Here is a 25,939-nt window from a genome sequence, read left to right as displayed (position 1 = left end):
CCTTAATGTGTCTATTTATAAAAGATCAGCATGCTTTATACTTTTTTGCAAAGATTCGTTGCACATTTTGGCGAATATAATATTGATGAAATATTATTTTTATAACCAAACATTGTGTGGGCTTCCTTTATTTGCTTAAAACTAGGTGCGATACGAATACTACGCGAGTAGTCGCTTCAGTTGTTAGTTTTATATTTGTGAGAACAAGTTATATGTACCATCAGCCAAATATGTGGTCTACCGCCCTAAGTTGATAATCGTTTGCATGTCACAAAACAATAATGCCAATAGACATATCTGTCAACTTGAAAGTTCGACTTTAGGGACATAAGTATTCATTTGATAGGGATTTGTTTAAAAATTTATAGACCACTTATTTGGCTGATGGTACCCATAGCTTTTACAGTTGTAGAATTTCATAAGAGAGTTCGCTCAATTATCATAAGATAATTTGAGACTTATTGACCTAGTCCCAATCTAAGCAAAGCTCGTCCTATGGGTACTGGGCATAAGATAAACATACCTATATAGATAAATATGTTCCTGTGCTTGAATAGGAAGGTACCTATATTTAGCTTTGTTTTTTGCGCTACCAAAATCAATGATGCTCATAAAAAAACATATGGTACTCTGCTACAGGTGAGTGGAACCGTTTTCGTAGCATCGTTATTAGTTCTAGTTCGTATGGAACGTGTCAAGTATTTCTCGATTTTGTCAGCGCAGAAGATACGTCAGTTAAAGGGTGAATATTCGGGCGTTTGTACCGCCGTCATTGTTCTCAACTTTTTTTTTATCAGATTTCTTAAGAAAAAGGTACAACAAACATCAACATCCAACACATATCGATGAATGTTGACACATGTTGATGTTTAATGTACCTATTTCTTAAGAAATCTGATAAAAAGTGTTGAGAACAATGACGGCGGTACAAACGCCCGAATATTCACCCTAAAATACTTGGCGGTCTTGCAGACTTCGTAAATTTAAGAGTGTACAGTCTGCAGCAGAAGTGGATGAGCGGTTACGGTGCTCAAAATACACGACTCTACTGCCATGGTGACGAGAAAGTGTTTAGAGATCATTTTGATCAGCACAGCTGCTCATCTGCTGGTGACTGTACGGTACGAGGTGTTCTTGAACGGCATATGATGTGGTATGTATCGTTTATTGCAGAGGAGGAGCAGGAGCTGCCGGAGGTGGGCGTGGGCGCGGTGGCGACGGGCTCGGGCTCGAACCTGTTCGGCGTGTCGGGGCGGCTGGCGTCGTGGGTGCGCGAGCTGTCGTCGCTGCGGTCGCGCGACGACGACGCGGCGGCCGAGCCGCTGCAGCCGCAGCCGCAGCCGGCCGCGCTGCCGCTCAAGGGGCCCAACGGCGTGCCGCCGGACCGCTACGCGCGCGACCCCACCTCCACGCCGTGCTAGCCCCGCCGACCCGCCGCCACCAAACCGAATCTACCTCCGATGCCCGAGGGCCCGCCGGCCCGCGAGGACCTCGAATCCTAGCCGTAAGCGTAGTTAGCGAATTATTCGACTCGTCTTTATTTATTGAGGGCCGCGCGACGGTCGCGATTCGCAACGTGTGTGACGTCGCTGTATATATTTTTTATCGATTGTGCGTATTACGAGCCGAGCTATTATTATTGTCGTCGCGCTGTCGCGCGAACGTTACCTACTGATTTATTTTTATTTTTAGTGTAAATTTATATATTAAGGGAAAGTTCTTAAATCTTCTCTGCATTTATAACTATAATTTATTGCGCGCGGAGAGTGCCGACCTGCAGCGGCGAAGTTGTCTAGAATTTAAATCTAGTTAATTATTTCGTTAAAAGTACGTTACGGACGCAATGACTCTTCCTTCGCGTGTGACGAACCGTTTTCATATCAGGAAATTATTATTTTTGCTGAAACGATATTAAAGTCGGTCCGCCCACCGACGCGAATCCTATATAGTTTACCTCAATCAATAGTTGTATCGGTGTCATATTGACATAGCCTATTAATGTTAAGTATACCGTGTAAGATGTTAAGTGTTTATATAATTGTGTAGCTGTAAGATCGTGTACAACTGGTGTTTATTAATTTCCTGATATTGAACAGCGGCCGACCGCGACCCGCGCTCTTGTCGAGACGCTGCACTCTTTGGGGACGTGTTTGTTACATTTTACTTATTCATTTCTGCTTCCTTTGCTTTGATCGATTTGTTAACGTACCTCATTTGACGAATGTCATTTATCAGATGAACCTCAAAAAAATAAATATTCTCTAAAAAATTGTGTCTAAGTGTCTCCATGTTTCCACAGTGTCCGTCAAATATATACTAACTATTTCATATTATAATACTCATAATCATCTGTTTAATATTTTTGATTTTTCAATTGTATATTTCCAACGTATTAGAAAAAATATTTCCTTAAATCGGATTTATCAGCAAAGACTTGAATTATTATTGAATTCAAAGTTTAGATCATCTATTTATTGTTATATATTATGTTACTAATTATAGTTGAAATCATAACCACTTGTCTTGAATATGTACCCGTGTATTTGTCCTACTATTTTCAATGTAACTTATGTAAATATTGACTATGAAAACAATGTGTTCTGTATCAATTATACAATAGACATTATTGTAATCATCTTTAAATAGTTATTGTGTTATAATTGTTGTTGCATTTGAAAATTTACATACCTACATATTGTATTCAGTAAAATAGTTAGATAACGAAATGCAGTGCAGCGTTCATACCTATGGGTGAACAGCCTGTAGACTCGCGCCACGTCCCTTCTGTGACTAAAGATTGTTTCGACTGACATAGTTTTTTTGTTATTTTGCGGGTTGCATAATGTCAGCCTCGAAATGGACTAAAGTTATATTAGTACGTCAATTTAGAGAACGGGCGTGATAATTCAGTTAATTATGTGCGCAGTGCGCATGTATCATGCTGACTTGCATATTTATGAATACACATACATGTAATGTATGGGGAACTCTCTAACGAACTAATTTCATGTCCAAACGAATTACCCGTTTTATAGCATCAAAAATAAATTGAAACTCATTCGTGATATCAACACCGTAAACTTAAGAACTCGTTTAATGTGAATTTGGTTTGAGAGAGTACCCACTTCATAGGTAATGAAAAACAATGCAAATATTTAGTAGGTACAATATACAATGAAATTATTTTAATATTTTATACTTAATGTACAATTCAAAATCGACGGTAAAAATGCCCATTCGAGTACATTTAAAAGTACAGTTTATTCGAAATTTCAATCCCGAATACTGTAATATCGATATGGACGTGCTTTTAGAACGACCAAAAACATACGGCGATTGAGCTTTCCTTTGTTTCGAAATACATATCTACGTTAGAAAGAGATATTTGACGTCAAATAAACGAAAGTCATGGCACGTTGCTAACCGTATGAGGTTGCCATGGACACCATGCCACACGTTGACGGGTTAGTCCATTTGTGTGTGCCAAGGCTTAGACGGTATCTGATCATGATCAACAATGATTTTTATACTTAATTTTGCTATACAAATCTTCAGTGTAAATTTCAACACAATAATCGGTGATTACACCACAACATATGAGGACAACGGATGCAGTGTCTGCAAGGCGCTGTGTTAGTGTTCTAAGTGTAAGTGTAAACGAGTGCCTTGATACATCCAGCCTTCAACGGAAAGCAGGTTTGTCGACCGCGCGGGCGGCCGCTCGCAGCGGTCCAGAACCGTGCCACACGAATATGATTCAGTAAAGGTTGGGTGGGCATGGGGCATGTTTTACAAATGGCTAGCAGTAACTATTGTAATGATTTGTATAATTCCGTTCGAGTGCACTGTAGCCTTTCAGTTAGCGAGGGAGCAACAGATGCGTGTCTCTGTCGGGGCTCAAGGCACCTTGCATTAATCATAGTTTTATTAGCTCAAAAAACGTTCTACCTTTGATTTCAAATTCTTTTCCAAAGTTGAAATCCAAATAAATGTTTAATTTTAGAAAGTGCATAGTGCCTTTTGCTCAATTTATGCAAATATTGTAGTTACAGATTAGTGTAATAATTTAATTCTAGAGCCATGTTTTTTCCACCTTTGATCGCCAATGAGCATTCTAGTGGAGCTCGCTCGCTGGATTGTTACTGTAACGTGTTGCGCGCGCCGCGCGTCGCGTGCCGCCGAGCGAACCGAGGCACTCCACCGGCGCGCCCCCTTTCCTTTAATTAATCTACTTGCCCGACGATAACTTGTAAAACACGGAACGCCGGCAGGTCCGACTCGCCAAGTCTTCCCGCGCCGCGTGGAGTGCTGCGGGCGACTCGCACAACGTTGCCTCACACGGCGTCGCCCGTGGCTGTCTTCAACACTTGCGCTCTTATTTTCGACAGTATTTATGTTATTGTGATTTTCACCTTTTATGGCAGCTGCTGTAAACATACTTACCTCATTTTTAGTAATTATATTATGCGCATAAATTATTGACTGATAATAAAATATTATAATATTTCCAAATGATTGTGTTCCTTGTGTGATGTGTGTGCGTGTTTGTGTAATGGTGTAAGTGTCGGGGTAGCGTTGTGCTCTATGCTCAATTTAGATACAATTCACCAAACTTTGGAAGTAGTGTTCAATGTGCTTGTCATTCCACCGGTATGGACGCACAGATGGTGTACCTATAGAAAAGTAACGACAAATCTGGATGCGTGTTTTGTAATATCGATAGTCACAAAGTATAAAAAGAAACTTTATTATTGCTTTAATATTTTCTTCTAGTTTATTTAGTCGATATAAATACTTTATGGACGATCGTGGTCATAATATAAGACTTAGGGGCTGTTTCACCATCCATTGATTAGTGTTAAGTGACGGTTAAATGTGATGCCGTCTCTATTTGTTTTGTTCGAATAGATAGAGACGGCATCACATTTAACAGTCGGTTAACGCTAATCAATGGATGGTGAAACAGTCCCTTTAGCTTAGTTTTAACTGCGTACCTAATTGCTAGTTGTAACGCTTCGCAGCAGCCTGCCGCCATCCTCCGGGCGGTGGCGCACGCTGTGCTCGTAGCGGTGGAATGGCACTTATTATTATACTTATTTAATTTAATGACAACCGAGTACCTATTAATAATAATTTTAATATTTATATTAATAAAAAAGTTACAAAAATAAAAAGACGTTTTTTCTCATTTCCAATTTCTGCCTGTTACTACCAGGGCTTGTAAACCGGTAAATTTTCCGTAGCGGTTAGTTAGAGCCACACTTTGAGAGCTTAACCCATAATAAAGGTTAGGCTCGCAAGAATATTGCTCTAACCGGTAAATTTTCCGTAGCGGTTAGAGCCACACTGAGAGCCTAACCCATAATAAAAGTTACGCTCGCAAGAATATTTCGGAGCATAATGAGGGAACAAAATCCATTTACCGGTTAGAGAGCGCTCCCTCCGGGTGAACGTAGAATTGGGAGAATGACCGCTCGCTTTGCTTTACCCGACTTGTTTGCTTTTTAACCGACTTCAAAAAAGGAGGAGGTTATCAATTCGGCCGGTTTTTTTATGTTTGTTACCTCAGAACTCCGTTGTTTATGAACCGATTTGATTTTTTTTTGCGATTGTCTACGAGTATAAGCACCAAATTTGGCTCTGATGATTGGATCTTAAGGAAACCGAAGGAACTCTTCAAATATTGTAGGTATGGTAAATTGGATATATTTACTAGTAACTCGTGTATTTGCTCTTGAAAATCATCATTTGGTGAAATGGAACTGATGATGATGACCACAGTGTTAACCATCGGAGTTACTACTCAATAACAAGTATTTCACGGGTTGAATTTCAATTACTTAAAGTTGCTAAGCAATTTATGCTCCTCGTAATGCATATGATAAAATGGAACGTGTGGTGAAGCACCAGGACTTTTCATTAAAAATAACGTCTCTGATTCGGAAAAAGCAATCTTTCGTAAAAGGTGACAAGCAGTTGACATTAAACTATTGTATCTTAGATTACTTATCGAAATAAAAAAAAATAAGAAAATTATCAAATTGTAAAAACTGTTATTTGTATCGACAGCTTAAAATCTGTATAAATACAGACAAATCTGTATAAATGGCAACACTGCGAACAGGTACGCTCGTAGTGCGAGGCGCGAGCGAGCCTCGCACGGTCATCCATATCCGAACACCGAGTAACCGGTTAGGGAGCGCCAAAGACTACAGTATATATAGCGGGAGCGCTTCGAAATAAAGTTCCCAAATAATTGCTTTCGAACGTAACCTAAATAATAACGCTCCCTAATAATTTCGTTCGGACGTAACCTAAATAAAATAACAACGTTCCCAAATCATTTTGTTCGAACGTAATCTTAATAACGAAACCGGTGTAACCTGTAAATATAAATACCGGTTTATGTGTAACCGCTGGGCTGTGTACAGCCCTGGTTACTACCACTTTGTAACCAGAATTTACTTGTCTGTTGGGTTATTAGTACTATTAGCTATAATAACAGAATTATTAGTGCTCGCTACATACCTACGTACAGTCGCCATCAGATATTTTAAAGCGGCCAAGCTGATAAAAAATATCGAAACATGAACTCCTTAATAATAGAGTGCATGCGCCAATATGTTTGACCACCTTGGCCGCTCCGAAATGTCTGATGGCGACTGTACTCGTTGGACTTATAAAATATCAGACGGGAAGCTTGACAGTTGTTTTAATAAATAAAATTGCTGGTAGGTACCGATTATTCTTAACGTTTTATAGATTGATCAGTTTGCTTTAGTTTCTTGACGAGATCAATTTTTAACGGTTTCCTTTGTATGCGGCCTGGTACCCGGCAATCGCACGGGGCGTTCTTGCCGTATCTGTTGAGCAGACACACCATCCTGATGGCGCCCTCACTGCCGTTATGTTTAAGGGCCTTCAAGTATTTAATGTAATAATCCGGCAACCTGTGTTCCCTGGCTCCGTATATCATGATCTCTTTCAGCGACCACGACGGCCGGCGTTCCACGGGTATCTCGTCCTTATCCCCCCGCGGTAGAGGATTCACTTTTTGTATGTAAGCGCGGCACGTCAGAAGACCAATGTGGGGAGTATCAACTTGTAAGTGCTTGATGTAATACTTTTTTATGTCCACTCCTTTTTGACTGCGAACCAAATGAACAATTAAAAACCGGCCAAGAGCGTGTCGGACACGCCCAAAATAGGGTTCCGTAGCCATTACGAAAAAATTAAGTAATATTTTTCTAAGGATTTCGTATTTTATACGGAATCTTCCAAGTTTAGGTATATTTTATACCTTAGGCTGCTATTTACTCTTAAACTACTAATAATTCTAAAGCAAACTTAGCCGTTATAGTTTTCCATGATAGTTTGATATACTTACTACCATCCTGATTTTTTTCAAATTTTTCCATCCACCGGTTTAGATTTTAGAGGGGGGGCTCGACGCTCGATTTTCATGAAAATTTGCACTTTAAAGTTGAATATTTCGCAAACACATCACTGAATCGAAAAATCGTCTTAGCAATAACCTTCGGACGGACGGACAGACAGACATGGCTCCGGAACCCTAAAAATCAACCAACTTAGCGGGGCTAAAGTCTTTACGAAAACGTTTACTCACTCATTGAGGGATTCCATGTCGTCCTCATGTACTCTCCATACCACTCCCCATACATGAGCATTTGCGGTAGCAACGAGCGTTGGTGTAGGGCCCTCCCAGAATGACGAAAATTTTATGAATTCCACTCTGTAATTCTATGCAGAATATGAATACGAATATGAATACAGGTCAGTGGCGTAGCTACCAAGGGGCTAGGCGGGGCAGTGCCCCGGGGCCCTCAAGCTCAGGGGGCCCTCGAAATTCTGCTTTATAGCTGATGATAAAGTTGCTTAGCATTTTTAAAGTATTTGTATATATAATGATTTTACTTCAAAAAACCTTACCAGTTTTGATAGCAGTGGGCCCCATTTTTTTATTTGTCCCAGGGCCCTAGGTTACCTAGCTACGCCACTGATACAGGTATGACACCAAGGGAAGGCGTGCAATAGCGTGCGAGCGTGACTATGGACTCTATAAACGATCAACAGGTACCGATTTTACCAAATTTTGTAAGTCCACATTGTTTACACAGGACAAAATTCTATCAGGCTACCACCACCCTCACAAGTACTAAATGTATAAATGTTCTTACATCGAGTCGTCCTATGGACACAAATTGTGCTGTAGGGTTGGACATGTGAATTCGAAACGTGAACATGTTGCTGCCATAAGAAAAGTACAAAAAGGTATTAGGCTTATAAACTTCTGACTTGAGCATTTTGAAGTGTTCCAGAAAATGAAAAAATATTGTATTGTAATTAACTTATAATTTTTCTGCTTGTTTCATACCAAAAATATAGATGTAAACAATGATTGACAGAAGACTGCCTGTCTCTTGAATGTCATAAATTGGTCATAAAAAAACTTGCACAATTTTTATAATAAAAAAAAAGATTGTACCGCATGTATACATCTATTACATGGACGTCGATGTGGGTATGAATGAAGCTTTTGAAAACTTGTTAAGTACTTTTTTTTTGCTCTTAAAGTTTACTATGGTTTAATTCTAATTTTTTTTTTTACCTTGAAAATGCTTACGACTATTTGTATTAAATAAATGTATGAACACACTGTGAAGCAAGAACAAGAAGCTCATGTGTTCATTGTGTTGTGTAAATTTATTTACGAATCAACTGCATTTTACAGGGTTTTTACTATGAAATATGATGCATATAAAAAATGTAGTGTGTATGAGGTATTTTTTTTTTCATGATTTGTGAGGCAGATGAAATGAAACAAACAGAAAACCGTATTAAAAATATGTATATTACAATATATTATTGGTTATATTAAATTGTTGAAATATTTTACTCTTTTAATTTCTCAATCATTTTAGGAGATGCTTCTTGACCATTGTGTTGTATTTTCTTTAGGTTTTCAATATAATCTTGAGGCAGTTTGCATTCAATGGCTCCTTTTATGATACAATCCAGGTAAGTTATAGAAGGTCTTCGGTCCACAGGAATGTCGTCATTGTCACCACGAACTGGTGGGTTTATGGTCTGCTGGTATGTGCGGCATTCGACTTTGTTACCCTCTGTCGTAGATATTTCCACAGTTTTTGGAAAATACCAGTTAGTGTCTACTCCTTCTTGCCTGTAACAAAAAAGAAACCAGAGAATTTATTATTTGTCTACTTTTTAAACTACTAACAACTAAACTAATAACTGTCTGAGAAATTACTGTGACTGAATTTTGACGTGTTTCCAATCCTACTTTTCCTACTTAAGTATATATATATATAATATTATAAATGTGAAAGTTTGTGAGTGAGTGAGTTTGTTACTTCTTCACGCTGAAACGGCTGGACGGATTTGGATGAAATTTGGAAAAAGTTAGTTTATAACCAGAGGCGTCTTTACCTACAGTTCAGGGTGTGCGTTGCACACGGGCGCAGCGGTGTTAGGGGCGCCGGCCGCGGTACTTTGTACCTATTCCATTTTGACCGCGCTCTTCCTAGATGGCGCTAAAATAATAATTGCACACGGGCGCTACATGGGCTAAAGACGCCGCTGTTTATAACCTGGATTGAAACATAGGATACTTTTTATCCCGCTATTCCCATGGGATAGGAATAAAATCTTTGAATAACAACCGCTTGGTTTAGTCATGAAATTTGGCGTGGTTGTTATAAATATAATATAACGTCAATGAAAGCCACGATATAAGTTTAGGGAATTCCCACGAGAATTTAATAAAATCCCGGAATTTCAATTCAACTGCTGTATCTAATGATTTAGGCGTGCGAAGCCGCGGGTAAACGCTAGTTAACTATAATTTAATAATCTAACTACAATAGAATTTTAGCAAATACATAATAAATACAAACTTGTCTAATGCTGCCATATCTTTGTTGTGCACTCTCCATATGGCTCCCCATATGCTGGTGTTCTCCTTTGGCACAATGGTAGCAGATGTACCTCGCCAGTGGTCAGAGTATTTCATAAAATCTAAGATGTGATTCTGCAAAGGAATTATTTGATCAGTAAATCTTATCATTCACTTATTTATAAACTAGCCTTAACCCGCGACTTCACTCGCATTAGAATTAGCTTAACTTAACAGAACTGTTGTATACCATATCTATGTATTACCTATGCCCATGCAAATTTGAAATATAAAATGACAACAGTTTGCTTACACAATTCTTGTTACCATGGCAATGCAATAAATAAATGTCTAGTCTAGAACTCTAGACAGGCCTACTAGCTAACTTAATGTAACTTGGCCTGAAAAGCTTACAGTAACAATTTGAAAGGACAGCATTCGCTTGCACAACGCCATCTATTGATTGCAAACAAAATTAACACGTCATCTTGAGAGCCGTCACCTTTATTGGGAAGCACCCTCTATTCTTGCATAAACTTGAAATATTATCCCACGGGAACACATTACAGGGATATCAAGTATTGCATGTCTCAATTCAGATCTTTCTTTATCTGTATGCCAAGTTTTATGTAAATCCGTTCAGCCATTACTGTATGATTCAGGAACAGACATCTAAACATCCAAACATCCAAACCTTCAAACATCTTCACAAACTTCACATTTATAAATTTTATAATATTGGTAGGATCAATGTGAAAATTATATTTTATATTTAATATGTCCAGTAAAACGTCCGTAATTAGTCACTATCATACAAATGTCTTTCACCGCACTCTCCGATGATAGCATAGCATCCACGACATTCTGGTAGGTGAGGCCGTCTTTTTTTAATAGTTCGTACTGCAATCTATGGTCGCTCATACCGCACACGAGTCGGTCGCGTAACATACGTTCCAAGTCGCTGAAGTTACAAGACGAACTAATCTTTCGTAAGTCGGTTATATATTCGGATGCCTTCTCTCCTTGACGTTGATCACGCTTGTAAAATTTATAAGACATGGAGATTTCATTGGGTTTCGGGCTGTAATGTTTGGTTAAAACAGTTTCAATGTCACCAAATGTCACATCACTAGTTTTGCTCGGTGTAATCAACGCTAAACAAGTCTCAAACACTTGTGCACCACACACAGTAAAGAAATTAGCTTTTTTATCCTTATCAGTGTCAATACCGTTTGCTATAAAGCAATATTTTAACCTGTCCAAGTAATTGTCCCAACTGTCCACTTGAGGATTAAACTCATTAAACTTCACGGATTTTTTTGACATTTTGGTTTAAAAAGTTCACTTTTACACTTCGTCGCCACTAATATGTCCAGTAAAACACTTATAGTCCTTGAAATACACTTTATTCAGCTAGGGAGCTGTGCTTGCATGCATACATGGGAATGTGTGTGTCTACCCTACATCAATCACCTTTTATTATAAAAAGCAAGAGAGTTCTACCCACTTAATTATAATGTACATAACAATATTATTAATCAATGTGACAATGATTGTGTATAAATTTTGCCACAAAGGTAAATTACTGCAGAGAGAAAATTGTTCTTTTGTGATTGCCACAAGGGCATACTCCAAAGCAACATAAGTTAAAATAATTTAGTAATTCATAAAGTATCCCTCCCACTAATATAATAAATGCGATAATTTGTAAGTCTGTTTGTTTGTTACTTCATTACGTCTAAACCATAGAACCGATTTAGATGAAACTCTGTATACAGACAGTTTGAGTCACGGGGAAGGACATAGGATAGTTTTTATTCTGGAAAAATGTACCTTTATGTCATGTCATGCATTGTAGGTATATTGCTTATGTAAAATAAATTAATAACAACGAACTTGTAGCATATAGGCATACAAAATAAAACTAGGTAAAAGGAAGAGGACACAACACTCACGTCCAGCCTACCAATTCCTAGAAATTCAGCCGAAGGATTATTGATATGAATTCTTCTCTTGAGTAAATTACTACCGTAGGCAAAGTAGAGAAAATGGTCCTTAACTGGTACTATCATTTTATAAAGTCAAATTTGTCTCAATTCACGAATAAGCGGTGAAGCCGGTGAATTACAACTGAACTTTCTCTATAGGTAATAAATAATCCTGAATGAACTGAATGTTTTTTTAATTAAACAAGAATTAAACAAATGAAAACAAAACTGCTTTGTGATTGTGAAATTATGACCAAAGAGTATGTAATCACTACGTTTTATTATGACATTTATATCCTGATCGACATTTATTTTAGCACTTAACACAACGTGCTTTGAGTCAAATTCACGTGACACGAATTGTTCCGAAAAGAAAACAGGAAAATTAAGGCGCCGCCCCATGCAGTCGCTCGACGCTCGTTTCCATTCCAGCGATAAATCTGGTCATATGACTCCATTTTGATTTTCCCGCGACTCAAATCGGTAATCGCTAGTCGCTCGTTTGCAATCGTTCGTCGCTCGTTTGTACCAAAAATGGGTTATCAGTGTCAACATAATTGCTGCTTCCCATTTTGAAGCTCACCATTTTCAGCTTTATCGCTATATACCACGTGGCCAGATTTGTAGCGACGAGCGATTGCATCAGCAGTAGCTCAACATTGTCAGCTTTATCGCTATATGCGTGGAGCGACTTGCATGAGGCCGCGCCTTTATAGTACGTATTACTATTAGGGCGCGGCCACATGAAATCGCTCGTCGCTCGTTTCCAGTGTCAAATTTGGTCACGTGACATATAGCGTTAAAGCTGAAAATGTTGAGCTTTATCGCTGGAAAAAAACCTCTGCAATTTCAGCAAAAACACTGTTATTTTTTTTTCATTCCCTCCAAATTCTTTTGTTTGTACCACTGCCACGACTGCTACTACTACGAAACTCGAAGTTCGTGTCGTGCGGTCCCTCTGACATTTATACTATTTAATACGAGAGCGAAAGGGACGGTACGGTACGAACTTCGAGTTTCGAGTTTCGTAGGAGCCCTGCTGCTACTAAATGAGATTAAGAATTAAGAAATCAGCTTCCAAGGCCACGATCCTTCGTGCAAGAAGCGATCTTGTCGCTGCTGCTCGACGCGGCGACTTGACGCAACTTTTTTTGAGTCGCGGGAAATTCAAAATCATCTTCAGAATGGGGTGACGTGACCAGATTTATCGCTGCAATCGAGAGACGAGCGATTGCATGTGGCCGCCCCTTTAATTTTCTCGACGTCAGTGTCGTCCATTATGTCTTTTTGGGACTTTTTTATTGGAAAGGCGCGGCCACATTCAGTCGCTCGTCGCTCGATTGCAGCGATAAATCTTGTCACGAGATCCCATTTTGAAGGTGATTTTGAATTACCCGCGACTAAAAAGTAGCGCCAAGTCGCCGCGTCGAGCAGCAGCGACAAGCGGCTTCTTGCAGGAATGATCTTGGCCTTGGCAGCTGATTTCTTATCTCAAGTAGCAGTCGTGGCAGTGGTACAAATAAAACAATTTGGAGTGAATGAAAAAATTAAATAACAGTGTTTTTGCCGAAATTGAATAGGTTTTTTTTTAACCAGCGATAAAGCAACATTTTCAGCTTTATCGCTATATGCCACGTGACCAGATTTGACACTGGAAACGAGCGTCGAGCGATTTCATGTGGCCGCGCCCTAATAGTAATACGTACGTACTGTCTGTCTGTCTGTGGCACCGTAGCTCTTAAACGGGTAGACCGATTTGAATGCGTTTTTTTTATTATTTTAAAGCAGGTTTTCTAGCGATGGTTCTTAGACATGTATGTTTCATTAAAATCGGATAAGCCATTTTTGAGGTAGTGAACTTTCAAGTGACAAATTCGGGGGTTTTCCAACTTCTTTTGGTTAGGTTATGTACAATAAAGAATTATTAAAGTGTAAGCTCTCTCCTCTCGAATATTTCTACTCTACTGCTAGCCTGCCACAAAACTTCGAATTTTATCTTTTTATCCACGTGAATATGAAAAGCTGGATCCTTTATAAACGTAATAATGAACTCAGTCTGTTTTATCTTCAGGATTATACCACTGAACTGATTAAGATAAAATTTAGTATGCAAATATGCAACTTACTCTAGATACTCTAGGACATAGGATTGCTTTTATCCTGGAAAATTGCATAGTTCCCATGGGATCGTGATAAACGAATTCTTCTTCGCAAATGGAGACGCAGGCAACACTAATCAAGTACCTATAATTTATATTTGGCTTTCCGGTAGTATGTACAATGTAAAACAATTTTCATTTTTGTTTCACCACATATTATTAAGAACTTGCCAGCGAGTGGTGAAGCAGGCCTTTAGTCTAGTTGGACTCATATGAATCAAACCATCACAACAGGTGTAAAACAATAGTTTATTATAAAATACGTAAGTAAATATTAAAAACGGTTCAAAATAAAATAAATTTGGAAAAGTGATCTTAGAACTAAAATAATAATGTTTCTGCTGAGTCATGATTTTTCCTTAATTAAGTAAATAATGTTTCTATTCGAGTTCACCATTGAGTCTTAAATACTTTGGCACTCCCATGTTTTCCAATGCAGTATTGCACAGTAGCATACAATTTCAGAAGTCTGCGCTCCACTGCCCTGAAATGTTCTTCTGTGGCCAATTTTACCCCTTGGAATGCTGACAGTAGTTTTATAGTTTCAGTGAGGCTGCCTCCAGACAGAAGCTCCAAGTGTCTCCAAGTCGACAGCTTTAACCTGAAATAAAATCGTTTAATTCAGATCACAAAGAAAGAATCCATAGTTTTGTTAGCATACAATGTCATCCCATAACTATGTTATTAATGAATTTATTTATTTATTTTAGTAAATACCGCTATCTCAATTTTTATCCTATTTTTGCTGTTTGACATCCAGAATCGTACATATTTTAGTTTTTTTATCAGCAGTATATCTGTCCAACAATATCAAAGTTTTTTTTAAACGAAAAAGATTCATACACGCATCTCCTGGCTATACGCGCCAACTGTTGTCCTATCAACTGAACACCGGAGCTCCCAATCAACCTTCCGTAACCCTCGATCGATTGATTCCTAATATAGTTTAAACAAATAATATTAAAAAAATTGAAATGGTACGTCGTTTATTACGCTTTTCCAATGCAACGTAGAAGTCGTGACTTAGACTGGCCAGCGAAAGCTGTCCACGAGAAACCGCGGCAAATAAAAAAAAATGAGGCTGACAACACTTGTTGTACACTGATTAAACAATATTGATACTTAGAAATTATTTAAATTTTCCAGATATTAAATTATACTCTGGACTCTTCAAGCTGCATCAAAATTCATGTAGTAATGTGTGAAAGTTGATGATGCACTTAAGGAGTCCCTTGGTAAATTTTATGACTTTTGTCAGTGCCCATTTACTTACGTACAGTCCAGACGCATCAATTTTTGAAAAATGATACAATGTTTCGTAAAAAATTGGCTGTGAGCTCCGGTGGTCCAGGTGGTACTACATTCGGCGCGTATAGCCAGAAGAAGTGGGTTCGAATCCCGTCTGGTTCATCAGAAAAACATTTTTGTGTTAAAAATATTTTTAAGTCAAATGGCAATTACGAATTGGTCCCAATACGCGCATTAGACAATAAGTCAGGACTTCTACTCTACGACCTGTATCTTAGTGCCTCCGCTAGCTGACGCGGATTACCCGGAACGGACGCCCGTCTAATAAGAAATTTTACGAACAACGCTAACTGGCGCGGGCGCGTGCGACGGATTTTAATACGGCGGGTGTCCGGAGTGGGAATAGTAAGAACTTACATGCAACACTGGTATAATGGAGCTAAAATATCCAGTTCATCATTCAGTGGATTACCTAGACCTTTTCCATTGTCCAAGAGTAGTATCTTGTTTCTATACATTTCATAACGATGCCTGTCACCATTTTGTATAAGAAAGTCAAAAATAGAAATGTCTATCAAATCTAAGATTCTTTTCAAGCTCAATGTTCCTTGTACTTTTCTGAAAATAAAATCAAGTACTTATTATTTATGAAATTTAAGGTCACAGTTCATTAGAGCCACCCGGCACCCGAAGAGCAAAGTCACGACTCGGCGTCCACTCGTCGACAGGTGGTCCATGGGTGGACGCCGCCTTAACAACGAGTGGACCTCGCGTGGTCCACGAATTTCCTAGTAGTCAATTAGGCGGCGAGCAGCGGACCCTCGCAAGTGAAGCTATCCGGTGACGCTACAGAGTTAATGTAGTGAGCGCATACAAATACATATGAAGAATACTAACCGCTCGAGGCGAGGCGGTGCTGGTCGGGTGCCGGGTGGCTGTGATGCAACATGGATTGTAGATTTGTTGCCAGAATAGAGGCCTAAGACTCAATACTTAATGTGCCAGTAATTTTCCTACATCCCTAAAGTCCAGTTTAGAGGGGGCAGCAAAATTCCATAATAAATAATACTGAATAAGGTCTAGATAATAATATATTTCACAACTTTGTCGCACCTACGATTCGGACTGTTTAGAATGAGCGTTTTCCATTACTTATACTGTGACGAAATCGGGAATCCCCTTTCTATAACTGAATGGTACAATAATGTATGAAATGTTGTATAGGTAGGTTTTTTAAAACCTAAAAAAAGAGGGCGGCAAAATTTTCTTCCGTCCCAGGCGGCTGATACCCACGCTACGCCCCTGGCTAGTATCGCTGCTTGGCGGCAGGATTGGTAAGTAAGATGGTGGTACAGTCACCTGCATTAATATCTGCCACAGCTGAACGTGCAAAAATATCTGACACGTCGTACAGTCACCAGCACCAATATCTGACACAACAAGCGTGCATAATTAATATCTGAAACGACACTTTTTCTAGGGCCGGAAGGACGCGTCAGATATTTTTACACGCTCTGCTGCGCAGATATTAATGCTGGTGACTGTACCTGCCCTAGAAATAGAATTGTAGGTTTCAGATATTTATGCAAACTTTGTTGTGTCTGATATTGGTGATGGTGACTGTACGGTCTGGACGAACCATGCATATAAGATTGCCTTTGTCATCAAAATCAAATTAAATGCTTTATAAATAATAGATATGGAGATGGTACGTAAAAATATAGTGATACATAAACAGGTAGAAACGTAACTTAAAAAAATACTTACTTACAAAAATCACTATTTTTTTGCCATTCCATTAATTTAGTGCTGTGGTAATTGCGCTGCCAGGGAGACTTGTACACATTGAACTGGAATGGTTTGTCCAGGTAAAGGATTGCTGCTCCCTCAATCTCGCCTTTATGGTCAGGGCATACTGTTTCATTTATTTTGCAATAGAAACATTTCCCATATATACAATGCTTGGCATTTGCTGTAATAAATAAAAATTACTTGATTTTTATGAGTACACACACATTTACTCATAGTACAGTAACAATCTTTAATTTGGGACCCATTTAAGATCGGATATCATCTTGTACAACAATTTAAAGGTTTTTTCACAAAATGTGTCACAAATTAAAGACTGTGACTGTACTTGAAGCACTCATGTGTTACTCCAAAAAAATGTATACAGTAATTTACACTGCACCCTGAAAACATTTTTTTAAATGCATATATTTAGAAACAATGAAAGGATAATCTGATTTACCATTTCTTATCATAGTTTTTTTCAACCCTAAGGTAGCAACAGGGACTATTTCTTTATCAACATTCACCTTCCGTATAACAGAGGGTGGAATCCAAGTTAAGTTCATAGTCATTGCGAGGTAATATGCAAATACTTCAGCGTTGTGGCGGTCAAAGCCAGCTACAATACTGCCTCGTATCACATGGTCTAGCTCATATCTCTTTGGCTTGAAATACAGCTTTTGCTTCCCCTGAAAATACACAATTTGTAAACAACTATTAGTTTTATTCGCACACAATATTATACAAAGAAATAACAAATATGTTAGTAAAAAGCAAAGAAAACTAAAACTAACTTATTCTCAGCCTATATGTATTTACAAAAATCACCCAGATCGCTACTATTGGGCAGAGTGCCCATAAGGCTGGCTGCATTTCCTCATTGTATTGCAATGCCAATACAATTTACCGAGAAAAGAGTTGGCTCTATGGTCACCTGTGAAACTGTTAGTTACTTAAAATCATAAAAAAATTAAGTCTGAGCATTATGAGCTCTTCAAATATGCCATGGATTTTATTAATAAAAATTTGATTTGTGTTAGACTGAGATAAAAGTTTAAAGCAGACGCAAGATAACTAGATTCTCTCATAAAAAATTAAATGATCTTTAAAAATATTTCAATATTTGCTTTTCTTAACAAGCATAAATCTTGGTGGAAAAAAAGATGAAAAAAATTGACATGAATAAAAAAAATATATATTAACACCTCTAATAGTAGTAGTAGTTTGAGTTGTGTTCCCTTTGCAGCATTATCCACAAGTGCTATAGGTGATGTCTTCATTGCATGTAGTATCTGTCCTGCAACTTCATTCTTGTGTGGGTACAAGGAACTACCAGAAGCCACCTGTAACATTTCACTTATATCACAAATGTAAATCAATTTGTAATCTTAGTGTGTTTGTCATTTCTCAATGCTTAAGATGTTTTTAAAGATTGGTCAGAAACAGCAGAAAAAAAAACACAATTTAGACAAAAAAATTGTCTCTGACTGCATTATAACCTATTAATAAAAATAATTTTATTAATAAAAATAATTTTATTAAATATAAAAAAAACATCTCTTTTTGCTCTGAGTGATTGGTCATTATTTACACATCAATTGGATTGCATTTGACCACAGTCACATCTGATGGTAAGCTGGGGATTAAGACGGTGAAAGCTTGCCCAATAAATTCCCATTCACCCTAGATTTGAAGATGGCCAGTTAGCAGTTAACTTAGAATTTAACTATAATGGTTGTTTTTGTATGAGAAAGAAAACCATAGAAATCTTTCAACACCCATCAAATGATCATCTTTCACAATTTCATCAAAATAGGTTTGGTTCAATGTTTGCTAATTAAAATTATCAGAAATTAGAATTGACATTAATTCAATTTCTATTAAGTAAATTTTATTATTATTTAACTTACCAAACTCTGATCCGGCCAAACATCTGGTAGTTGAACAATAGCAGGACTAAAGGAGCTTATCAAAGTTTTCTGGACTGCTTGAAACTTCTGGTTACGGCTTTTATATTGACTAGGCAAGTAGTTGAGATAGTCATAAATATCTTTAAATACGCTGGGCGACAGATCTAGTTTAATACTGGGCACGTTGAAGTTTATAGGTTTTTTACTTATTGGCATTAATGTGTAGAAAAAGTAAATGTTTAAAGCTATAAGTAGGAGTAGAAACAAAAAGAAACCGAAAACATAATTCATAGACATAATTCATATCAAATTTCAAAATTCAAATTTAGATGTTTGTTTTGTTTAGTTTTATTGCCTACAAATGAATAGTTGCGGGGGAATAATATTGCTTTTGCAACAAAGCGTAAGTGTCCATAACTATTGTTTATGTGATAAATACACAAATGGTTTTATTAACCATTTAAAAAACAGTTTCGATAATACAAAATTGTATTGTTCAATTCAAAGAAGTGGGGCAAGCAAGTTGGGTGGTTGGTGGCTGGATTGACGGATACGCGGAAACGCTGTCACTGTCAATTTTGACTTTGCACCGAAGTATTTTCCTACTAATCTTCGATACGGTCCTTTTTAAGCCGATACAAAGTTTGTGGTACAAATTTTTCTTGCATGTGAATTGAGACGGACCGACGGACTTGTAAACATAATTACGTAGCTTTTGCATTGAACTAAATAAATGTATCTGTAACTTCCAATCCCCAGCTAGCCTTGCACTGTTCGAATACGCAAAGTTCTGCGCAGGGGCCGACACTAGCACAAATCATAAACATTAACAAACGCACCTTGTGTTAAAGCTTACACGTTTATTTTAATAATCATTTTAAACAAGGGTAAATTTCGTAAAAATGTCCTAGCTCTTGTAGTTTTTCTTTCGACGCAGTCTTCCCGTTGCTCGGGATGGTAAACAGGTATTTAATATAATCTTTGGGCAGTTTAGACTCGATCGCGCCGAAAGTGATTACCTGAAAAGTTAATAAAGTAGAAAATTAAAGGAAACACAGCGTGTAAATCGTGAAAGTCATTGTACCTATTTGCGGCACGGTATTTGGGTGGTTCTTTATGTTGGATACGTATTTTTTCTTTTGTAAATCAAACAAAAAATGACAATTATGAGGCGCGTCAAAGTTCGGAAGTGGAGGGGCGCATGACTTCACGCCATGTTAAAAAGTGTCGCATGCACGGCGTGACGCCACGCGGAACTAACTGGCTTGGCTATATCTTCATCATTTTTGTTCAATTGACAAAAGAAAAAACATGTGTCCAATATTTTCTTATAATCTTACCGACGGACTAGGTACTTAACTGCGGTTTTCAGGACTTAATGACTAGGATGTGCTTTTTAAAACGCAGTTTACGCTGCAGTTCCACGAAATTAGCTAGACAGAGAATACAAAATACACCTCCGTCACACGTTTTTTACATGAAACTGTGGGCTTAAAGAAGGTCAACCCGTTTATTACGAGTGAGGTCTTACCGACAAGTAAGTGTTAGACGGACGCCTGTCCATTGGCAGAGTTTGGCCGGGCCTCAATGGCGGCGACGGGTTCTGCGTCTCGATGTAGATGCGTGCCTCGAAGCTACCACCTTTGGGCTGCAGCACCGTCACATTGGTGGCGTAGTACCAACCATCTGGCACGCCTTCCTGTCTGTAAATATCCTAATAATAACACTAAACGCAAAGTTTGTGAGGATGGATGAAGTGGAGGAGAGACCATTAGAGAGATCTCTCTCCAGGCAGCTTTTGTGCCTAGGAACCGGAGTCCGAAGGAAGAGTTGTATTGAGAAACATAGATGGCGCGATGTAGGATTTAAAGTTTTTATATTCGCTTACTAGATGGCGCTAGGAGTCGCTACAGATGTATGGATTGATAGATGGATGTCACTTCTTCTTGCAAAAACTGATATTATCACGGGATCGGGATCTTGGCACAGTTGTTTTTAGTACAACACAACGTTAATGAAAACGACGATATAATTTTGCGAATGCTCACAGGATTTTTTTGCTAGACGAAGTCGCGGGCAAATATAATATATTAAATAAAATTAAAATAGTTAACTAGAAGGGTTCAAAAGTAAACTGCAGAGTAGGTAGGTATAGTTAAAGTTAAATGCACGTTATCTAATGTAGCCAGAATAAAACAAACCCTGCTAGGTCACGCTACTTATTTGTATGTATGCATGCATACCAAATAGCTATTAGTAGGTCATGATGATAATTGACTTTTCATAACTCTATTTGCTTCAAACGTGACTATTGCAGCACTCACTACTTATATATATCGGGGTTTTCGGTGCAGGAATGATTTGAGAAAGAGTAGAGACAAAACAGAGAGGTTAGTCTGTAGAAATAGTATTATGCCTAATGAACAACTACCTCTGCGAATTGTATACAAACTATGATACAATTTTATTTTAACTCATGTAGGGGGCACTTTAGCTTTACTTTATAATAACAAAAATAACATTAAAAATTACATCATCATCATGTCAGCCGAAAGACGTCCACTGCTGGACATAGGCCTCCCCCAAGGCTCTCCACTCAGACCGGTCTTGTGCTTTCCGCATCCACCGCGATCCCGCGATCATAACCAAGTCGTCAAAATTACATGCAGTACCTATAAGTAGTTGACGCGATTTTCATAACAAACTACATACAAAGGTATGTAGGTATAGGTGTGTAGGTAACGAACTGAACGATCCTTCTACGTCGGTAGTTGTAATAGGTGCGAGTAGGGACTTAACTGTTCATTTAATATTATGTTTTCATGTATTTTTTTTTAATTAATTATTCATTTAGGCAGAAGCCTGCTACAGTACATTCTGTTTTTTATGTCAATACCTACTCTTTGGCTAATGTCGAACATTCCCGCACCAAAAAATCACGATGTATGTATAAGAAGTTCCATACTTATCCAGCTCAGCCATTTGATCGAGATCTATAAGCCAAAGCGCACCCCAAGTGACGCTTTTATGGTCTGGCACCACTGTTGCCACGGCACCGTTCCATGCCTTCACTTGTAAGTTGAAGTCCAGTCTCCAATCCTAACAGACCAGGACAGATTTAGGGAGGGGGTTACGCTCGATTTTAGTGAAAATTTGCACTTTAAAGTTGAATATTTTGCAAACAAATCACTAAATCAAAAAATCTTTTGAGCAACCCGCTAATGGCTTAAATATCTATCCAATGATACACCACACTACAAGGTTGAATGAGAAAAAAAAACACCCCTACTTTACGTGTATGGGAGGTAACTACTCCAAAAAGACTAAAAAAAAAAACCAATCATGATTTGATTGCTTAGTTTAGTAGCGACATCTCTTGTCTGAGTGAGCGGTTAGTTCCATAAGAATGTGACGTCTCTCGATGAGAGCGAAATATAGATGTCGCTAGTGCTGCTGCTTAAGTAGCGTAGTTGAAAAAAAGCAACCTGTGATATGTGTGCATAGGAGGAATTTGTGTCTAGACTTCTGTCCAGCGGTGGTGTAGGGGTTATAGCACGCAGCACGGATTGTTTGATTCCCAGCGCTGGTCTCTTTTTCTGGTTTTCCTGTGCATCCATGTCTCAGTTTGTATTTTCGATTCGATACTAAGGATATGTCATGTTTCTAATAAGTTGTCCTGTCCACTTTATAAAACACTGTTTTTTTTTTTACTTTTATTTATAATTTGATAGAATTATCGCAAAACCGTTGTTTGATTTTCGCAAAACCACCGAAATAATACACAAAAGCGATGATTCATTATAGACCAAACGCAAACGAACCCTATCATGCTAAGTAAAAAAAAATATTTATCTTATGTTTTATGTTATGTTTCTAATAATATGTATATTTGTGCAAAATTATAGCTTTCTAGCATTGATAGTCCCTGAGCAAAGGACAGACAGAGAGACAGACATGGCGAAAGTATAAGGATTCCGCTTTTGCCATTTTGGCTACGGAACCCTAAAAAGGTAATAATTATAAATGCGACAAAAGCGATAAAATTTTCATAAAAACACTGTCTTCCCGCTACTCGCCGGCGGTGGGGTGGGCAGCAGTGTCTAACGCGTGAGCGTGAATCAATCAATGAGGGCTATCGTTTTTTGTCTCACTAGATGGCGCACTGTTGCGTGAGGTTTTTAAGTATGGTTTTGAAAGTCTGTTATTACGGGCGTGGAAACAAAGTTTAGATTAAAATCATATTTAATACACCTTAAAACCGTACCATATAAATATCGAGCATGCAACAGTGTTGCATAGTCACCGTTTTGTTCGGAAAAAAGGGAGGACAAAGGTTTCCGAAAGACAAAACTGTCTCAAAACACAGACATTCATTGCCCCGGAACGCATATTTGCCATAATTAATTACAGATATTGCAAAATATTCACAAAATTATTCTAATTCTAAATAAACCCGCGTAGCTCATCCAAAAACTATGAGATTTGACATTTCGGAGACCTCACGCTACACTAGCGCCTCTAGCGGCGAATTCATTCGCGATAGCCCTCATTAGGTAGGAAGGTACGGTAGATACTTAATTTGAATTTGTTTTGTTTTAAGAATATTTAGGCTCTATCATAAAAGCCACCACTTTATATATATTATATATTATGCATATCTCTAACTTTTAACTAGAATCATCCATACTAATATTATAAATGCGAGTGTGTGTGTTTGTTTGTATGTTTGTCCGTCTTTCACGTCGAAACGGAGCGACGGATCGACGTGATTTTTGGCATAGAGATAGTTTATGGGCCCGAGAGTGACATAGGTTACCTTTTATCCCGGAAAAATGCACAGTTCCCGAGGGAACAGCGCGCGATAACCGAACAAAAATAACCGGCAAAATCTAGTTATATAAATAGGGAATATTACGCAAATTAGGGCGACACTAGCATGAACTGTAAACAAACCGCCATGACGGATCATGACATATTATATATTTACATCTACGAATTTACATCGAAAGTAACGATAGAGCTATATTTCCAAAAAAATAATTGAAATAATATGATATTTATTAATGGCATCCTACGGCCATTGAAAAGACATTTAATTTAAGACATTCAAAAAACTGTTTACCGTTCGTACTAATGCTGCATTCTGACGGCAGTCCCTTGTATATATTTATCAAATCTTAATTACCGGTAATACAGCAGAGCTGAAAAACTCGGCCGTTGGGTTCTGAATTTGTATCCTTTTGTGCAGCAAGTTGCTTCCGTACGCGAAGTAAAGGAACTTTTCTTTTTCTGCCCCAACTTGGCAGGCCAGTGCGAGCAGTGCAGCTCCGACAAAGAACAGATTCATCGTTGATACTGTTGGTTTGTACTGATTCTAATTTATTCCTTTAACTAGCGAGGAGTTTCAAACTCGACTCAATTTACGGTATGAGAGCCATATAATATATATATATTTTAATGTAACCTTGAAATCAGGAGTAAGCATGAGTATTTATTATTATAAAGGCGGTTTCAGACTAGCGTTTTATTTGCATATGGGTATAAGCTCGTTTTTCGTTCGTTCGTTTTTGGTGCGTACGAGTGCGGTTTTGTTGTTGTGTGAGCGTTGAAAATGAAGGGCCTGTACTATGAAGTTGAAAATTCGAACTTCGTGTCTTGCCGTCCCGCTGACGCAAATATTGTTTTCACCTCACTAGCTTGAAAAAGCTTTCTTTATCCTTCGAAATCTGCGTGGAAAGTCGCTTTTTATCCTCTTGGCTGGAAAGAGTTTTTGAAATTCGAACGTTATCGTGAACGGGTGCCCTCTTGAAAATACATATCGACCGCTTACTTTCACAACCTCTGATCTGGCCACAAAATTGCTTTAGAATAATCTTTATGTTAAGTACGATTGTTGATTTGTTGTATACAATTCGGGTAGATACGAGGTTGAGGAACTAAGCGTTGAATATAGAAGTGTTCACAAAGAAAGTTCGTCATACATTGTTAAAGTAATATCTGTTATTTAATTCTTATTACTAAAAATTTATTTAGTAATTTATTATTCAGTTTTCTGAAATTATTCCAAATGCGTCTATAATTATAAAAAAAATTACGTTACAGAACAAACAAGAAGAAAATAGATATCAAATGATGAAAAGACATTCGGAAACGCACCCGCAAAAAAAGCACAATGACTGGTTCATTAATATAAATGCGTTAATGTTTTCATTCTTGTTATTATTGTTGTTATTTATTAATACCAAAAAAAAAAATAGAAATCATTTATTTACATTTTGTTTTATTACATAAGTTTTTTCGTCTTTATTCACAAAAATAACGACAAATAGGTAGATAGATATCATGGTCAAGTTGAGAACTCACCTACTGGAGGGAAAAAAAGTTCACAATGTCAATATTACCAATACTAGTAATAATTATTTTAACTTTGAGTAGGTTTAGCTACTTGCATAATGAAATGTAAATAGTACTTGGCTAACTCACTTATCAACAATTTATTGAATCAGGCGTTACTTTGCGGAGGTCCATATCAATGAACTAAAATAATTTCCTTGCTCACCCGCGACCTTACGATAGCTAAGCTTATGCAAAATATGCGTGTTCAAGCAGTTCCTCCACCTCCACACTGTAAGAACACACACAAATCACACAAACCCATCTATCACCACCACCACACTACACTGACGCGTTTCGAACTCAACCAGAGCTCATCTTCAGAGTGACACAACCGTACACCATGCTACCAGTTGTTAGACTAACGAACCACAACCACCGTTTTAACTTGTCACTGTAACTCCCCAAGTACCCACATACGTTTTATGAAACAAAACAAAACTACCCACAAATTATTAATAATTTTTTTTTTAACCGTCTTTCAAAACTACCTTGATTTTTATTTATTTACTGTGC

The 25,939-nt window shown here is 37.9% G+C and overlaps 4 protein-coding genes across 5 annotated transcripts in view; 1 reads left to right on the top strand and 3 right to left on the bottom strand.

Annotated features, from left to right (window-relative positions):
* Positions 1-5,153, top strand: part of InR (Insulin-like receptor) — a 29,259-nt gene extending 24,106 nt beyond the window's left edge. The window contains exon 24 of one of the 2 annotated variants that reach the window (XM_074102245.1): positions 1,174-5,153. In XM_074102245.1, the coding sequence (XP_073958346.1) occupies positions 1,174-1,421 (248 nt within the window). In that variant the 3' untranslated portion in view covers positions 1,422-5,153. The remainder of the gene's footprint in view (positions 1-1,173) is intronic. The other variant, XM_074102246.1, reaches the window with a different exon arrangement.
* A 1,583-nt stretch (positions 5,154-6,736) lies between these two features.
* LOC141437676 (gamma-glutamylcyclotransferase-like) lies at positions 6,737-8,613 on the bottom strand. The gene is made up of 3 exons (XM_074101128.1): positions 8,199-8,613; positions 7,628-7,761; positions 6,737-7,148 (listed from the first exon to the last, which is right to left on the bottom strand). The coding sequence occupies exons 1-3, from the start codon at positions 8,322-8,324 to the stop codon at positions 6,749-6,751; spliced, it is 660 nt and encodes a 219-aa protein (XP_073957229.1). The 5' UTR covers positions 8,325-8,613; the 3' UTR covers positions 6,737-6,748.
* A 238-nt stretch (positions 8,614-8,851) lies between these two features.
* On the bottom strand, positions 8,852-24,434 carry LOC141437565 (uncharacterized). Its single transcript, XM_074100996.1, has 7 exons — positions 24,216-24,434; positions 21,996-22,129; positions 20,562-20,733; positions 19,914-20,049; positions 11,890-12,014; positions 9,936-10,069; positions 8,852-9,202 (listed from the first exon to the last, which is right to left on the bottom strand). The coding sequence occupies exons 1-7, from the start codon at positions 24,375-24,377 to the stop codon at positions 8,914-8,916; spliced, it is 1,152 nt and encodes a 383-aa protein (XP_073957097.1). The 5' UTR covers positions 24,378-24,434; the 3' UTR covers positions 8,852-8,913.
* LOC141437674 (glycosaminoglycan xylosylkinase homolog) lies at positions 14,312-19,581 on the bottom strand. The gene is made up of 6 exons (XM_074101127.1): positions 19,031-19,581; positions 18,326-18,463; positions 17,581-17,809; positions 17,097-17,301; positions 15,747-15,947; positions 14,312-14,682 (listed from the first exon to the last, which is right to left on the bottom strand). The coding sequence occupies exons 1-6, from the start codon at positions 19,325-19,327 to the stop codon at positions 14,472-14,474; spliced, it is 1,281 nt and encodes a 426-aa protein (XP_073957228.1). The 5' UTR covers positions 19,328-19,581; the 3' UTR covers positions 14,312-14,471.
* Positions 24,435-25,939: the final 1,505 nt, after the last annotated feature.

This window comes from Choristoneura fumiferana, chromosome 18 (assembly GCF_025370935.1).
Source record: "Choristoneura fumiferana chromosome 18, NRCan_CFum_1, whole genome shotgun sequence".
Lineage (NCBI taxonomy): Eukaryota > Metazoa > Arthropoda > Insecta > Lepidoptera > Tortricidae > Choristoneura > Choristoneura fumiferana.
Note: the sequence above shows the minus strand (reverse complement) of the source record. Positions and strands in the feature narration are given on the sequence as shown.

What these genes read in the sequence shown, in the direction of transcription:
- LOC141437676 (XM_074101128.1), bottom strand. Translation starts at nt 8,324, where the DNA reads ATGCTCAAGTCAGAAGTTTATAAGCCTAATACCTTTTTGTACTTTTCT. An exon ending in TGTCCATAGGACGACTCGAT is followed by an intron (nt 7,762 to 8,198) that starts GTAAGAACATTT and finishes TATTCTGCATAG; the next exon opens with AATTACAGAGTGGAATTCAT. An exon ending in GACATGGAATCCCTCAATGA is followed by an intron (nt 7,149 to 7,627) that starts GTGAGTAAACGT and finishes TTTGGTTCGCAG; the next exon opens with TCAAAAAGGAGTGGACATAA.
- LOC141437674 (XM_074101127.1), bottom strand. Translation starts at nt 19,327, where the DNA reads ATGTCTATGAATTATGTTTTCGGTTTCTTTTTGTTTCTACTCCTACTT. An exon ending in AAAAATAGTGATTTTTGTAA is followed by an intron (nt 15,948 to 17,096) that starts GTAAGTATTTTT and finishes TTTTATTTTCAG; the next exon opens with AAAAGTACAAGGAACATTGA. An exon ending in CCATTATACCAGTGTTGCAT is followed by an intron (nt 14,683 to 15,746) that starts GTAAGTTCTTAC and finishes ATTTTATTTCAG; the next exon opens with GTTAAAGCTGTCGACTTGGA.
- LOC141437565 (XM_074100996.1), bottom strand. Translation starts at nt 24,377, where the DNA reads ATGAATCTGTTCTTTGTCGGAGCTGCACTGCTCGCACTGGCCTGCCAA. An exon ending in TCAGCTCTGCTGTATTACCG is followed by an intron (nt 22,130 to 24,215) that starts GTAATTAAGATT and finishes CTGGTCTGTTAG; the next exon opens with GATTGGAGACTGGACTTCAA. An exon ending in GATATGGCAGCATTAGACAA is followed by an intron (nt 9,203 to 9,935) that starts GTTTGTATTTAT and finishes TTTTTGTTACAG; the next exon opens with GCAAGAAGGAGTAGACACTA.